This window comes from Panicum virgatum, chromosome 5N, assembly GCF_016808335.1.
Source record: "Panicum virgatum strain AP13 chromosome 5N, P.virgatum_v5, whole genome shotgun sequence".
Taxonomy (NCBI): Eukaryota; Viridiplantae; Streptophyta; class Magnoliopsida; order Poales; family Poaceae; genus Panicum; species Panicum virgatum.
In genome coordinates, this window is record NC_053149.1 from 39,097,673 (window position 1) to 39,114,048 (window position 16,376).

At 41.7% G+C, this 16,376-nt stretch overlaps 2 protein-coding genes across 5 annotated transcripts; one reads left to right on the forward strand and one right to left on the reverse strand.

Moving 5' to 3' along the window:
- Positions 1-2,915: 2,915 nt before the first annotated feature.
- LOC120672467 (NADP-specific glutamate dehydrogenase-like) lies at positions 2,916-9,152 on the forward strand. 4 transcript variants are annotated; one of them, XM_039952870.1, is made up of 15 exons: positions 2,921-3,841; positions 4,925-5,051; positions 5,140-5,341; positions 5,754-5,840; positions 5,918-5,977; positions 6,097-6,183; positions 6,630-6,701; positions 6,826-6,881; positions 6,960-7,045; positions 7,485-7,575; positions 7,652-7,809; positions 7,890-7,981; positions 8,259-8,339; positions 8,456-8,529; positions 8,616-8,996. In XM_039952870.1, exons 1-15 carry the CDS (start codon positions 3,232-3,234, stop codon positions 8,689-8,691), a joined length of 1,959 nt encoding a protein of 652 aa, XP_039808804.1. In that variant the 5' UTR covers positions 2,921-3,231; the 3' UTR covers positions 8,692-8,996. The 4 variants fall into 4 exon arrangements, 2 of the variants coding, with proteins under 2 accessions (XP_039808805.1, XP_039808804.1); XR_005674140.1 differs by adding an exon at positions 5,485-5,603 and having other exon boundaries at positions 2,916-3,841; positions 6,960-7,809; positions 8,616-9,152; XR_005674139.1 differs by lacking the exons at positions 8,456-8,529; positions 8,616-8,996 and having other exon boundaries at positions 2,920-3,841; positions 7,485-7,579; positions 8,259-8,329.
- An 8-nt stretch (positions 9,153-9,160) lies between these two features.
- Positions 9,161-12,288, reverse strand: LOC120672468 (RWD domain-containing protein 1-like). The gene is made up of 11 exons (XM_039952873.1): positions 12,084-12,288; positions 11,890-11,955; positions 11,681-11,748; positions 11,440-11,473; positions 11,237-11,306; positions 11,017-11,074; positions 10,524-10,652; positions 10,177-10,268; positions 9,929-10,013; positions 9,703-9,775; positions 9,161-9,608 (listed from the first exon to the last, which is right to left on the reverse strand). Exons 1-11 carry the CDS (start codon positions 12,088-12,090, stop codon positions 9,547-9,549), a joined length of 744 nt encoding a protein of 247 aa, XP_039808807.1. The 5' UTR covers positions 12,091-12,288; the 3' UTR covers positions 9,161-9,546.
- Between the last annotated feature and the right edge of the window lie 4,088 nt (positions 12,289-16,376).

The window sequence follows — 16,376 nt, forward strand, 5'->3', positions numbered from 1 at the left end:
ATTATCGCCCAGGTCCCTAACCTAATGCGGCCGGACCGCAGGGAACCTTAGCATGGGGGACGTCCTAATCCTTTTGCCGCCGCAAGGGTGGCTAATCATACGCAGCAGGAGCAAGGGAACTCCCCTGGTTCAGGAAGGCACATGAGTCCGAATGCTATTATGAATGTGCGACCGACACTACACTACGTAGGTACCTGTGCATGCAGGTGAGGCGTCGGTCGGTCCTAGAAACAGCGGCAGCTAGCGAGGAGTTAATGACCGGACGTGCTGCAACCTAGGGATCACCAGGAAGCTCTTTTCGCTTTTATAGGGATATGGGGGGGGCATAGCACAATTCTTCTTGGAGGAGGGTTGGTTTGCCCAGGTGACTGATCTGCCATAATATACCCCCGCCAATTCTATTGCACCGGCAACCAAAGTCGAACATACATACGACGATCTTCATGCATGAAGGGACGGGAGGAAAGAAAGGGCGGCATATAATAATGTGAAAGGGCGCCGTGTCTGGGCGGGCGGGCTGAATGGATGAGCGAAAGATGCCATGGAGTGGGGAATATCCCCAGTCTAAAGTTATACAGCTAAATGCACTTCAAGGTGCTGTCAAGGAACTGGGGGCCCTTCTCGAGCACAGGATAGGCAATTGAGAGATAGAGTTAGCCTATTCGTTATGGGGAATCAATGCTCTGGACCGAATAGTTACCTCCTTTTCTTTCTCTGGCGCATATTAGCTTAGCAGCGCTCAAAAGGCCCAAGTTGGTTTGTTTGGCTTCCTCTCTTAGGCCACTTTCCTTATCTTACTCCCGCAACACTCCCACTCCAAACTACGCCTGCTGAGCAAGATGCATTGCGATTTCCTCTTCTATGGACGTACCTTCGCCTCACCATGACCCGGGGCGGGAAGAGAAAGACTTTGATTTTTCCGGCGGGCTTGATAGTAAAGCCAAAGAAAGACGCCCCAAGACAAGGTACAACTGTTGGGAAGAGGACATGCTCAATAGAACCCGGCTGGATCCGGGCTGGGATAGTGGCGCCCATTCCTAACCAGTTCAGAAAAGGTTTGCTCATGCTGGAGGTACTAACCACATGCTCAATAGAACCCGGCTGGATCCGGGCTGGGATAGTGGCGCCCATTCCTAACCAGTTCAGAAAAGGTTTGCTCATGCTGGAGGTACTAACCACTCAGTGATTGGTCCGCTAGTTCAAGCAAATCCGAAGAAGTTATCACGGACGAGCCACATGTAGGGGAACTTGCACGTGTGGTTCTGGCCGGGCTTTCCTTCGGTATCTAATAACCTTTGCTTCCGCTCGCCGCTGGTGCACCTCTCCTAACTATTGCCCATTTATTCTGGAATACTTTTTTTTAGGAGGGACAATTTGGTTTTCCACCAGTGAAAATTACAATAAGTGCATAGGCGTCCAAACCCCGGCCACCTTTCTTTTTTACATTTACAGTTTGTTCGGATCCAAATGCTAATAAGTAAAAGTGTTAAACTTTAGCATAAGATCTTTGAAATAGAAATACTGATAAGATAGCTAAACTTTAGTTAAAATTTAAAAAATTTAGCTTATACCCCCTTCGTCTTGAGATGTAAGGCATTCTATAGTTCAAATTTTGTACTCAAATGTAAAACATCCTGGGTTGAGAGTAGATTCAATCATTTTAATTATGCATCATTTCCAGATCTTTTCCAATAGAAAGACGTGCATGCAACCATGTAGAGAGAGGTGCATATGGGGAGAGGTGCATGGGACAGTGGCGAGCCTACATGGTAGTAAGGGTATTCAAGTGAATACCCATTATTTTTAGCATAACTTTTTATATATAATATATGCAATGCAACATATGTATATAAATAAAAATAAGAATGTTACACAATATAATGGGCTTCTAAACTTCTAGTTTCTGCTTGGTGTTGAAAATTATAGTAGCCTATATCCCACCTCTTCCCATCTAACGGCCGGCAGACCGTGTGCCTCCTCGGCCCCTCAATTTCCCAATCCACAGCCGCAGACTACAACCCTAGCTCCTCAAATCGGCGATCCTGTCGGCAAGGGCGCGATCGACAAGGCCAGATGAAGGTAGGGACTCGTCGGTCGCAAGGACGAATGACAGTAGGGGCTATGCGGCCGGGCAGACCATCGGCAGCACAGGCGTGGTAGCTGGGCGGGCCATGAGATGCGGACAACGGCCAGGCCAGCGCCGCAGCCAAGCAGGGACGCAGGCTCAGGCGTGCACAACGTGGAGCACGCGGCCAGGGCGTGGCGCTGTTGTTTTGCCTAGCGTGGTAGGGCCTCCACAGCTCCGCTGCTCTAGCAGTTGTGCACATGTAGGGCATGGACGAGCAAGCAGAAGCAGGTCTGAGCGAAATCAAGACAGAGCCCAATGTGAGAGGACTAGTGATAAATTCGATCTTTGTTTTAAAATTTATCATTGTAATTTATGAAATTTGAGCTGTCAAAAGAAATTACATCTTTTGAAATTTTGAATACCCAACTCTCAAATTCTGGGTCTGCCCCTAGCGTGAGAAATGACATGCTACTTTAATTAGCATATATTTAGTTACTCAAATAAAATCCCAATGCTTAATAATTAGGGGTAGGAGAGTCTTTTCTACGTACCCATAATCTATCCTAAAAACTTCAGAACACTATATTTAGGGAATGAGGGAGTATATAAATGCTAGCTGAAATTTAGCATTCAAATTTAGCTCCTCTAAACATGACTTTAAATTGCTTCTTAAAACAACCACTGTTACCTACCAGTATAAATTTACATCAAAACTCACCAAGATTAGAATATATACCACACTACACGCCGTTAGGTTATCGGCAGATCTCGACCGTTTGGAGCCAACCGACGGTCAGGATTCGCGGGTCCCGCACGGCCGCTGCCATTGTCGTGTAACCGTTTGCTGCGGCTTTGTCGGAACACTAGCCCCGCCGCTCGCCCAGCGGCCGCCGCGGCAGTTTCGGCTCGCTCTCGCCGGCCGCTGTCTCCGCCGCGGTCGTCGGACGCCCCGACGCCTCCTCCTCCGCGCTTGAGCGAAGCCATCTTCGGCACCAGCCTCCTCGCCATCCACCGGACCCACCAATTCCCAAAACCCTAGCGCCAAAATCCCCCATTTCGGTCGCGCCAATCGGAACCGGATTTCCTCGGTTCCCGGCTGGCGCCGGCGGCGAGTTGAGCCTCGCTCTCGCCTCGCCTCACCACATGTTGCAGCGAGCGCGTGCATGAACTCTGCGATGGATGAGATCAACCTGATGCGGCAGGCGCAGCGGCAGCACCAGCACCACCTCATGGTGCGCGGCATGGGCGAGGAGATTGACCTCGAGATCGGCCCGGGCGACGACCCCTCCTTCTCCGGCGCAGACCTCGTCGCCGTCGCTTCCGGGCACCACGACAACGTCGTCCCCACCGACGAACACAAGACCCTCCTTATCCCATGCTCTGGCGCCGTGGACGGGCATGCGCAGCCTCCGGCGCCGCAGCCACCACTGCCGCACGGGGAGGAGCATGACGGGATACTCCGGCTGCCTTCGGCGCACACCAAGAAGAAGAAGAAGGTGGTGAAGAAATGGCGGGAGGAGTGGGCGGATACCTACAAGTGGGCTTATGTCGCCGTGCACGACAACACCCCCAGGATCTTCTGCTCGGTGTGCAAGGAGTACGGCCGGAAGCACCGGCGGAACCCGTATGGCAATGAGGGAAGCAGGAACATGCAGATGAGTGCGCTTGAGGAGCACAACAATAGCTTGCTGCATAAGGAGGCCCTTCGGTTGCAGATGGCCTCCAAGGAGAAGTTGCAGCCCCCCGAGATCGAGAGGCCGGTCTATGTCAAAGGTTGGTGTTGTCGGCTTGTTGACTCAGCTTCTGCAATTATACTGCTGCTTCACCTCCGGACAGTTGTAAAGAGTAGGCAATGTGTAATAAAATTTTCCTAAAACTGGCGTATCATTTGGATATTCCAGGAAATATATGAACTTTCAGTTTTAATTGTGTATACTCCATGGTTCTTACGGCGGTAAGCCGAGGTGTGGTGAGTCACCACCGCCTAGCCGCCTAGGTGGGCTAAGGCGATGCCTTAGCCCAAAACAAAGGAAGTGCCTTGTCACCTAGGTGACGCCATGAGAACCATGGTATACTCCATTGTGAGAAGTAGATAACATGAATTTCAAGATAATCTTCAAGTGCACAATTATACTGCTGTTTCACTTTTGGACTGCTGTAAAGATTAGGCAGTGCATAATAAAACTTGTTCCTAAGACTATCATTTGGGTATTTGAGGAACTACACTTTTCAGTTTTAATCATGTATCATTGTGAGAGGTAGATAACATGATTTGCAAGATAAGCTTCCAGTCCGCAATTATACTGTTGTTTCACATGTGGACAGTTGTAAAAACTTGGCAATGTGTAATAAATTTGTTTATAAAACTAGTATATCATTTCGATATTCCAAAATATGTAACTTGCCGTTTTAATCTTGGATACTGCATTGTGAGAAGCAGATAACATGATTTCAAGATAAACTTTGTCCCGACATGTTTTATCATGCTATGTGTAGCATGTCCAATCCTAAGGAAATGCTTGGATCTGTGCCATCAATACACAGCTGGGCAAGTGCTTTTATGTTCTAGTAGAATATGAACGTAGCTTGAAGGAACTAATGCTTTCCAGGTTCCGTTCTCTAAGGAGTGGAGTTATCAGTTTTCCTTGAAGTTACTACAATTTATTAGTAACTACATGCTATATGCTGATATCATCTGCGCTTTCATTTCCTTTGTACCCTGTATCTCAGTGTGGTCCATTTTTGTCAAACAAAAAAAAACACTATGCTATCTCACCCCTTGAAATGATCAACAACTCCATGACATATGACTTTACTCTCAAATTTTTATCTGCATTTTTGCATGGTCCATTCCAGCTTTGTCGAAAACAGCTGCATCAATACTTGAATCTGTCCTAAGGAGGGATCCCTATGAAGCTGAATTTATACAGTCAATCCAGGAGGTGGTTCATTCCTTGGAACCAGTTTTGGTGAAGAACACTCAGTAACTTTTGAACTCTCCCTCACTCTTTCCTTAGAAATAATATTCCTAAACTTTGAATGTAACATGGTTTCATATGGCAATGTTTCAGATATGTTCAAATTTTGGAGCGTTTGTTGGAACCTGAGAGATGCTTTATCTTCAGAGTACCATGGATTGATGACAGAGGTGAAGCACATGTCAATAGAGGTTTCCGTGTGCAATTCAGTCAGGCATTAGGTCCATGCAGGGGTGGTCTTCGGTTTCACCCATCCATGAGCTTAAGTGTGGCAAAGTTTCTGGCCTTTGAACATGTAATATTATACTTGTCTAAAATGCACTATTCATGTTAATTAATTTTATGCTACAACATGTTTTAATTATGTTAGCTATTTTGGTTCTTTTTTTTGTTTCTAATGATAGTCGTTATTAAAATCAAAGTAATGATTGATGCCAGGCATTGAAGTACCATTCAATAGCAAAACTACGCAAGTGCATGCAGTGATGTAAACTTGCAACCTTGACTAAGTCACATTTGCCTCTAAAGCCATGGGTGCGATTTGCTTAATACTGGAGGTATAAATTCCTCCCAACCCATGCAAATGTGCCAAAAGAAGATAGCATTCAGTAGCATGCAGATGGACCAAGTTATATGAGTTTTGATGTTTGCATTCTTTATGGCGGTACTTTAACATGCCTTTCCAATATTGATTTTCTTCTATACAGACTTTGAAGAATGCTTTGTCGTTATATAAACTTGGAGGTGCTGCTGGAGGAAGTGATTTTGATCCAAAGGGTAAAAGTGATAATGAGGTATGTGTGCTGTACTTTATTTCCTGTGGACAATAATATTTTTTATCGCATGCAAATCTGAACCTTCTTCATGCTAGATAATGCGTTTTTGTCAAAGTTTCATGGATGAGCTATATAGATATTTGGGCCCTGATCAGGTACTTGCCAATCAAACATGATACCCAGTCACTAGATTTATCCATTTTTATACTAGTTAACGAATCAGTGACAGTTCTTAGTCTATATCAGTAGCTCATACTTCAACATATTTTTGCAGGATTTTCCCGCTGAAGACATTGGTGTTGGTCCAAGGGAAATGGGTTACCTTTTTGGGCAGTATAGATGCCTTTCTGGTCATTTTCAGGTACACTGGTGGTTCTGAAGTTAATGATATAAAAAATAATGCCCATTTGCTGCTGCAGGTGTCTTTTATATTTTGTACCCTGGTTGTTAGCGTCAGACTCACTAGACATCTAGAATCACTACACATCAGAAGGACTGTTGTCCAAAGAAACAAAATAAAGGGACTGATGTTCCGTAGTTAGGTTATTGCAAAATTATGTTAGACTCTTGCTTTTGATAATTTGTCTCCCTGCGGGCAACAATAGGGCACTTGTCCAATCAAACAATTTTTTTTGACGTAATCTAAATCAGCTGATGTGTGGGGGGTTACTGCTCCATTGTCGTTTGGAGAACATACCAATAGCTGGCTCCTTCTGCCTTCTCTGTGGCTATTTGTTTTGTTTCTGCTTCTCCTTTGGTTCATCACTTTCCTCTTGTCTGTAGATTTCAACTGTCGTGCTTATGCAGGGAAATTTTACAGGACCTAAAATCTTCTGGTCTGGTTCAAGTTTTCGAACAGAAGCTACTGGATATGGGCTGGTAAATTGCTACGTTAAATTTCTTTTGATTGCAGCTAGTTGTGGGTGCCATAGTTACTTCACAAGTAATATTTGTTCTGCTTTTGTTGATTGGACCATATGATGAATCCGTTGTATTCATGCAGGTATTTTTTGCACGTCTTTTACTTGCTGAAATGAACAAAGAGCTTAAAGGATTAAGGTTTCTTACAGAGATCTGTTTGGTTTATCAATGTTATAATTTAACCATGTATCTTCACACCGTTCATGTTATTTGCAGATGCGTGATCAGTGGTTCTGGAAAGATAGCAATGCATGTTTTGGAAAAGCTTCTGTCATGTGGAGCCATTCCTGTTACAGTCTCAGGTAACCAGACTCAAAATCTTTTGGATTAAACATAGGACATACCTGAGGTATCATGATTTGGAAGAGCATGTTATTATTATTGGTATCAGAGATACCTGTATTTAAGCAGATTTATCATAATTACTCATATGTGTTTGCCACTTTGCCTATCCACAACTCCACAATTTCACATCAGTAACATGTACAATTTAGTAGTGCTCATTTATGCTTTCAAAATAAAAACTTACAGGTAATACACACGTATGTTATTTATAGGTTTGCCTTTGTTAGCATTCTTTGAACAACTGTACAAATGACTTTCGAAGTTCGGTTTGTTTTAAGGAATTATACCAAACGAGTAGGTAGATTATGGATGCACCTACTACAGAAAAATAGTCATATTACAATAACTAGCATTTCTAATGAAGGCCCAACTGTCGGTTATCATATATTGTTGCAGATTCAAAGGGCTATTTGGTAGATGAAGATGGGTTCGATTATATGAAATATTCACTTCTTAGGGATATTAAGGCTCAGCAAAAGAGCCTCAAGTGGGTACATGCCTTTCCCTTGTGTATAGTTCATATATGTTGGAGTTTTGAGATATTTCTCCATTTAATCAAACAGGGAGTACTTGAAATCATATCCACATGCCAAGTATATAGATGATGCAAAACCATGGAGTGAGCAGTGTGATGTTGCATTTCCTTGTGCCTCACATAATGAAATTGACCAAGGGGAGGCTGTCGCAATAATTAAATCAGGTTGCCGTGTTCTTATAGAGTGTATGAACTCCTGAACTTCGTCATTTCGATTGCTCTTTTGTTACTTATCATCTGCTGATAAAAAGAATTGCCAACTGCAGGTTCAAATATGCCATGCACCGTTCAAGCAGTTGATATCCTAAGAAAGGCAAAAGTCCTTGTTGCTCCAGCAAAGGCAACTGCTGCTGGTGGGGTAATGCACTGCCTGACTTCTCTTACAAATCCATTCATTTGTCCTGGAGTTATATGATGGCAGAGCAGTTTTGTGCCTTGTTTTACAATACCAAAAAATTCAAGTGCACCATTTTCCAAGCCTGTCGTTGCTGCAATTTCCAACTGTCACACGACGTTAATGACAATTACATATAGGCTGAGATCATTATATGTCTGTATTATTGTACATAGGGCTTGAAACTGTTGCGTGTTTTTCTATTCACTCACAGTTTCTGCTTGTTTCGAACAATAACCAGGTAGCCTTTGGAGAACTTGAATTGAACCCCGAGTTTAATTTGATGCAGTTGTCGGTGGAGGATTTTGAGAATAAAATCCAGGTAAAGCCTGCTGCAGACTGTTGCCACTGGGCCTATGTGTTTCCTTTTATTTATTGTTTTCCAAATTCTGATGTCTTCTGAGTTTTTCGTTTTCTTTTTCTGTTGGATTTAAGCAGGATGCAATAAAGCAAACATACGAAAGGTCAATCAAAGCTGCTCAAGATTATGGAATCATGAAAGAGAACCCTGAGTTTGTTTTCTTGTGCTTTGAAATAAAACGGATGATACTATCGCCTGGTTCAGACCAGAAACTGATCTCTACCACTCCTTATGCAGGTCATTGGTGCATGGTGCCAACATTTGTGCTTTCCATAATATTGCCCAAGCCATGACCGATCAAGGATGTGTCTAGTTAGACCTTTGATTTAGTCAAGGAGCTACAACTAGAGTGTCCTGCAACTGTGCAGGGGGAAAATATAATTTTCTGCTAAGTGCTTCGACACCTTCAGCTTGTGCTACTATAAATCGTGGAGCACTCCAAAATGCAAAGTACTTGGAATTCACCCTTGGCTTATGCTAGAAAATGGGTGACTCACAAGAGCTTCCCTTGATCTGGAAGGAAAGCCAGCTCAGGTTGTAGATCCCCGATGTATTATCCATTGTTATAAACATCAATTTCAATGGGAAGTAAATAGAAGCAATTCTTTTGTATGCATAGCCCATACTTGTTAGTCCACTGATAGGTTGACAATTGTGTAACAGATGTAAATCTACAGGTAGATCTAGCAATGACTCCGATGAACCTGCTATATGTAATTGTTGAATCCCCATAAGGCAAGACAAATCGAACTTTGATAAACTATTGAGCTCAAAGATGAATCTGAAAGAAGTCATAGTTTTGAGAGATCCATTTCAATCTTTTTACATGGTGATTAAGTTCGAACTGCAAAAATAATAGCATTTCATATATTATCATCAAGGTCTCTCCAAAATTTTGCAACACTCCACAGTAAACATACATGTTACACCTGACCAGAAGTTATACAGCAAAGTACATTATGTAGATGCAGCTTGACCTTCCAACACCCTCAGCTTATATTAGTAAACCTTGCCTTGGATAGAAGCTTAAAGAGGTCCACCAGGAGGCAACCAAATGATGAGAATCACACAAAATAGCGAGCTCTGGTGCTTCACCCACAACATACTACCACATTGGATTTCCTAAGTAAATTCAGCCCATGAAGGTACTTCTGTTTGGCCTTATAGCCTAAGCTGTTGGCTTCCCTGATTGTTCGGCTAAATAATGCTCAAGCATGTCCTCTTCATCATCTGTATATTATAGTAACAGGTTTGTAAGTGAGGGTTTACTGGCAAATTAAATCTAATGTATGTAAACAAATAGTTTTGACCTAGAAAGTTGTACCTTCAAAATCATCGTCAAATTCAATGTCTTCCTCCTCTTCCTCATCTTCATCTGCAACTGTGCTTGCTCCTTTCTGAAAAAGATAGTTCCATGAAAGGTAGAACTTCAAGAAACATACACAAACAAATGGAGGATATGATAGGCAGCAACAGTTACGCATATCTGTAACTATACTGCAATTATATTCAGGTAAGAGGGGGAAAACTTCTAATCTCGGATAACGTACCACTGCATGCCTTCCACTTTCAAAATACTGTCTTCCTGTGAGTTTCTTTTCCTTTGGGGCTGTAAGGGCTGAATCTGGCATAAGTCTGCAGGTCAGGAAAATGTGAAACATTATCTCTAAGCACACATTTGGGTACTCTTAGAAGTTGGGAATCAAATGCCATCGAAAGGAAACATATCATGTTTACAAGAGATCCCATGTAGTCACTGAGAGAAAGCTAACTTGAAACTAATTTACTGGATGCTTACTTAGCACGCTGTAGGGCCAATTCAGCTTCAAAACGTTCTCTCCATGCCAGGAAGCTCTCCACAGTAACAGCTTCACCATGGGGTACAATGACCTAAGATGGAGAGAAAACACATTTTCAATTATAAATATCCTGTGCGGCAATGGTACTCACCAAAAAAGAAATAATACACGATTCCATAATACAAGATGTAAGATATACTGAAATTCGCATTTAAGTGGCTCAGCAGGACAAGCGGTGAAGCACTAAATACCCAACAGGAAATCCCACACGCACACGCACACACAGAGCCGAACCCAGTTCTTACATAGAAAAGGAAATGCAGAGCATATAAGGAAATATGTATACCTCCTCTTCTTTCTCTTCAGTTTCTTCAGGTTCCTCGTCACCTCCGTTCTGACCGTATTTCTCACTTAGCCACTCTTTGGCTGATGAAACGAGAGTATAGACCATAGCCATGCCAAGATTCTCTGTTGCCTAATGATGGGAGGCTCAACAGAATATGAGATGACATATCAGGTGACAGATAATGAATATTCCTCACAAAGTAATAATAAGCTTGAAACATGCTCTGGTCATATTTGAGCACGTACGATACCAGTGAAACTAATCCACAATGACCACTTTACAAATCCTAGAAAGCCACGATAGTATAACAAACTAGAGGTTGACAACAACTATAGTTTTCTGCCTGAAGAATATAAATTACTGCCCATACTTATTTGGCTCATCCTTAACTATCTATTTTTTTTAAAAAAGAATGAGCTTCAATTGTTGCACACAGTTGAAAATTCTAGCTATATGAGATTAACACCAAACTTGGAGCTGAGTATTTGCATACCTCCTGGTCAAGCTTTTCCTTCAGGGATGCAAGATCATCTGGTTTAATTCCACGCACACTGCATGAATGCGTTCCAATCCAATGCAAGAGTTGGGAATACAGTAAGTAAACACCTCATACCAAGGGTATCATGAACTGAAACCATGACTAGAAATGTATCGCTCGCATGATGTCTGAGTTTGCTTTATGCCATGCTGGCCAACAAGGTTAATAGAAAAACCTTTTGACATTCAGCAGTGGAGGTTCGTCTGGGTATTTCTCAGTATGCGCAAAGATCAGAGCCAATTGAACTGCAAATCAAGGCCAGATAACACAATCACACTAAATCAGATAAACGTATGGTGTATTTGCAAAGTTTGTCTTTAGAATTTTATATCAGATCATCAGGACCAGATATGTGTCTAACTATGAATTTAGTTTTACCTGGAACATAAGCAGACTCGTCAAAATCATCATCCTGGCAACAATGTAAACAGGAAAGGGCCAGTAACTAAATTGGGAAATAAACATCAAAAGAGTAGCAAATGTAGCACTTATAATACAACAGTCTCTCCAACTTGCAGAGCTTAAACGTACAGCCCTCAACTTCACTACATGCATCAGTCGCAGAATCCTAAGAGAGCTGTGTGCCATGTCAGACGCTGGACTCGGTTGGGAGTAATACCTGAGGGGAGAGAAGGATCTGGAAGCACCGGGCGGTGGTGGCGATCCCACTCTCGCTGGGGTCGATCTCTGCATCAGCACCAGCACTCAACGGGACAAATATTAAATTCGGCACAAGAAATTTGCATCCGCAGGACGACTTCCCAGAAACAAAAGCTTGGAGGAAGCAGGGAACTAAAGACGGGGGGAACAAAGGTAGACATCACGAACCCTTGATGTCGTCCATGAGGATGGCCTGCAGCGCCTCCACTTCCATCTCCTGCTCCTGCTCGTAGTCTTCGGGCGCCACCCATCGCAACCATACGAAAGCAAAGAAGCAGTTAGCAGCAGAGCAAAGCGGGGAAGGGGAAGGGCCTGGCGGGTGGAAGAAGGGAGAAAGGAGGGCTTCAGGATTTAGCCCGTACCGGACATGATTTGTGCTTATGGCTGCGCTTCTGGGAGCTCCGGCTGCCCTTCGGAGGAAGGCGAGGATGAGACCTCTGCGGCGGCGCAGTAGGCGGGCGGGCGGCGGCAGATGCTTGCGTCGCCGGAGGAGGAGGAGGAGGAGGAGATGGGGAGTGAAGAAAGCTTTCGGGGGCCTAAGGTGGCTCGCTCCACTGCGGATGGGCCGGGCCAATTGATGGGTCCAGGCAAGGGAAACTTGTGTCACTCTGTCAAGGAAAAAGTCATTTCCGTCTCCCTCAACTTTGGACCGAATTCGTTTTTTTTTTCTAGATCACAAAACCGGTTATTTAGATTCCTCGAACTTCCGAAACCATTCGTGCGACCTACTTTGAGCGGTTTCAGGGTGACGTGGCAGCGGTTTTCTCTTTTTCTTTTATATTTATTTTGACTAAATATTTGAAAAATCATATTAAATCACAAAAAAATCATAAAATAGAAAATCCAATTTTGTTAGACTCCACATGAGTAGATCTACACAGTAAACATATTATATGGTATACTTTAGTATAATTTTTTTGCTGTAATTTTATATATATATTTTTCTGTAATTAATTTATAGATATAGTTTCCGTTGTCTAATTATGGTAAAAATTTTATAGTGGGTTAATTATTATATGGTGGAGCTGTAGTAAAAATGTTATAATTATGAGATCATGTATGACTGAAATATAGATTTATCTATATAAACTTAGATAAATTTAGACGAATCAATAGATAAACTTTAGATAAATCTATATCTCAGTCATACATAATCCTATAATCATAAAATTTTTACTACAGCTCCACCATATAAAGATTAGACAACCATAAAAATTTCACCATAATTAGACAACGGAAACTGTATTTATAAATTAATTACAGAAAAGTATATATATAAAATTACAGTAAAAAATTTATACTAAAGTATACTATATAATATTTTCACTGCATATATCTACTCATGTGGAGTCTAACAAAATTGGATTTTCTATTTTATAATTTAATATGATTTTTCAAAGATTCAGTCAAAATAAATATAAAAGAAAAAGAGAAAACCGCTGCCACATCACCCTGAAACCGCTCAAAGGAGGTCGCGCGAACGGTTTCGGAAGTTTGAGGAGTCTAAATAACTGGTTTTGTGGTTTAGGGAGGAAAAACAAATTCGGTCCAAAGTTGAGGGAGGCGGAAAGGACTTTTTCCCTCTGTCAATTGTTTAGGTGGGCCGGAGCGTGAGCTTACGTTTTCATCATCTTGGGTAAAATCAAGTCCATCGCTTGGACACTCCTAACACACACTACCATATTTTTTTGCGGATAATCCCAATTAACATGATGGTTAATAACCGTATTATGAAAGATGGAAAACATCATTAGCTTATCGAATTTCCTTTTTTCTAGTTGTATGTGAAAGACATTTATTACTACAAATCAATCCTTCTTTCTATTTTTTCTTATTATTTATACTTATATATTGAAAGATACCCAAAAGGAACCATCTCCAGCATTTCATTTCGGGTCCATTTTTCCTTACCACACATATCCATTAGGGTCGGTTTTGTTTATTTTGACAATTAAAAATGCAAAAATCATTTTTTAAATACTTACAGGCTATTATGGATGGTCAAATAATGAGAAAAATTAGATTCAACCGGTCCTACCAAACTAATCTATCTTCTTAAACTAAAGAGCGGAGCCATAATTAGCTTGTCGGAAAAATTTCCAAATGAACAATTTCAACCAAACTTTCAGTCTTTTATTTTATTATTTTATTCATTCTATTCGCTTGGCTGTGGTTGGTGGCTGGTGTTGATTTGTTATAAGAAAAAAATACTGTTGGTTTGCTGGTGGCTGGTGGTGGATACTGATTTGGTGTGAGAGAAAGAACTGCTGGCTGATTGACTGACAAACCAAACGAACAGAGTGATTATGTTCAACTTTATGTATTCCTCTACCTTATATGATATATGAGAATTATAATTCTCTAAGATATACCTTCCCTATATAAGTTCCCTATAAAGAACTCGTGTGATTGGTTACTTAGTCTACTTCTAGCCTGACAAGGAGTTATGCACGCCAGCTCAAGCCAGGTTTATGTAGTATTTTGTGGGTTTGTTTGGATGGTTGCATATCTTGTCTTGGCCTGCATAAGATTTTTTTTGGATGGCTGCATTGCTCTCGAGGCTGCACTGTTATATCTAGGCTGGAGCCAAAACTTGGCGGGCACTATGCAGCCTGTGCAACCAGAGATGAGCCTCATTTGTGTTTACCACTATGCGACCTGTATAGGGCCATTTGCACAACCGGACCCTATCTAACAGGCCATTTGCACAACCGGACATCCAAGCGTGCACTATGCAAACCTAGGTAGGCTCTTATGCAGCCTACCAATCACAACATAAGAAACCAGCAATGTAAAGATGCAAAAATTTAAATATGATGTTCCTCATTCAAAATTAAATTTAAATTTAAAGTAGAAATGGAGGTACGATGCAGGCTAAGCATGACTTCACATTAATGAAAGGACAAGAGGATGAACAAGCTGGGAGGCTCCCTTACTTATGTTAGAGCAAGTACATTAGTACATATAATTAAGCGGCCTTATAGATCCTTCTAGCTAGTTCCATGTAGAATCTTTTATGATGTATAGGTGAGAGGTGGGCGTTTCCCAGCTAATGCTCTAATTGATTACTATAGTGAAACTAATACATCAGTTGCAAATAGAATTCGAAGTGCTCTCAATTTCTTCCAAGAAAAAAAGCGATGGAACTATCTGATATGTCCAGTTGTGCAGTGTTCACTTTACACTAATCATACTATCTTTTTGGCACATTTGTGCAATAAACATAAGAATATACCATTCTACAAACTACAACACTTTTCAGTCCTTGAAAATCAGGCCAGCAGTGGACACATGTTTGTGAAAAATTCCTATTCATATAAATTAATAGATGTGCAGGAATATAGTGTCAAAAACATCGAATTATGGTACGTAGAAAAGATATGTTTAAGTCACACCCTCCGTGACCCTATAATGAAGAAGAGTCATTCGAATTTATATGAATAGAAAATCATAATCATTTAATTTGTTCTCAACTTTGTTTAACGGTATCTGTGTTCTATACAGCTTTGGCACAACCTTTTCAGTTTGTCTTCAGATTAAAGTCTTTGTGTTCACGCATGTAAGTGATTTTTTTATTAGCACTACAAATTTATGACTTTTCAACTAATTAATAGCTGGTACCTGAATTTATTGATGTTGTTGGAAATTAGGGTGGCCTGAATACCCACTAATTTGAGAACCACACTTGTGACACACCAGCTCATTCTAGGGTCGGTTAGCCTCTCAAACTTTTAGTTACTTAGTGTATGAGATCCTTTTGATGGCAGAGCTATCTTTTCACTTTTGGGTGGCTGAGCCAGCCTACAATAAAGTCCAGACCCTTTGTGATACCAGGTGATAGAGTCAACCTTCGATAGATTACACTTATACACTAAGTAAATATATACCTTAATCGGAAGATCAAAACTTACAAAAACAAGACTTTATTGCAACACAACAATACTACTGTGGCAGCACCACCCAAATTAATCCGGCTCAAGTGCGCTAACCATCACCCTGAAGGTAATCCCGGCTAACACGCACTTCAAACGGAGTAATCCGGCAGGGCTGTCGAGTAAAGTCCCGAAGAATCCACCTGAGCATCGATCGAACCCAAAGCTTACATGCAACCCACACGAAGGTGAGCCCAGAGAGTATAACATTTCACCAATACATTGCATTACATAGTCTTAACTTAATTATTACAAACCAAGTTTGAAATCTCAGAAAGGTACTTGAAGTTCAATTGAAAAGTAGTTCAGAGTTCAACTGCAGTGGAAACAAAGCGAGTTCTAAACGACGATACAAGATGTCATGATGAAGCCCGTACATGACATCACTCGGCATTATCATCGTTGGCCGGAGTCGTATCCCACTCCACCGACCAACCAGGAGGTAAGGTACACGGCCAAGTCAAGCTAGCTATCTGATCTTCAAACATATCACCTGAAAACAAAGTTGAGCCACAAGCAAGGCTGGGTATACTAATACTCAGCAAGGCTTACCCGACTAGGATATACTTAGCCCTCTAACTAGAAATGCAAGGCTTTTGGCTTGGGGAAGTTTTTGTCGAAAAGCAATAAAGAGTAAGTCCTTATTTTCAGATTTTAGCTTTCAAGTTCTAGTTCGATTAACTATTCTACATTAGCATCTATCCAATAGCACACATGGTGAAA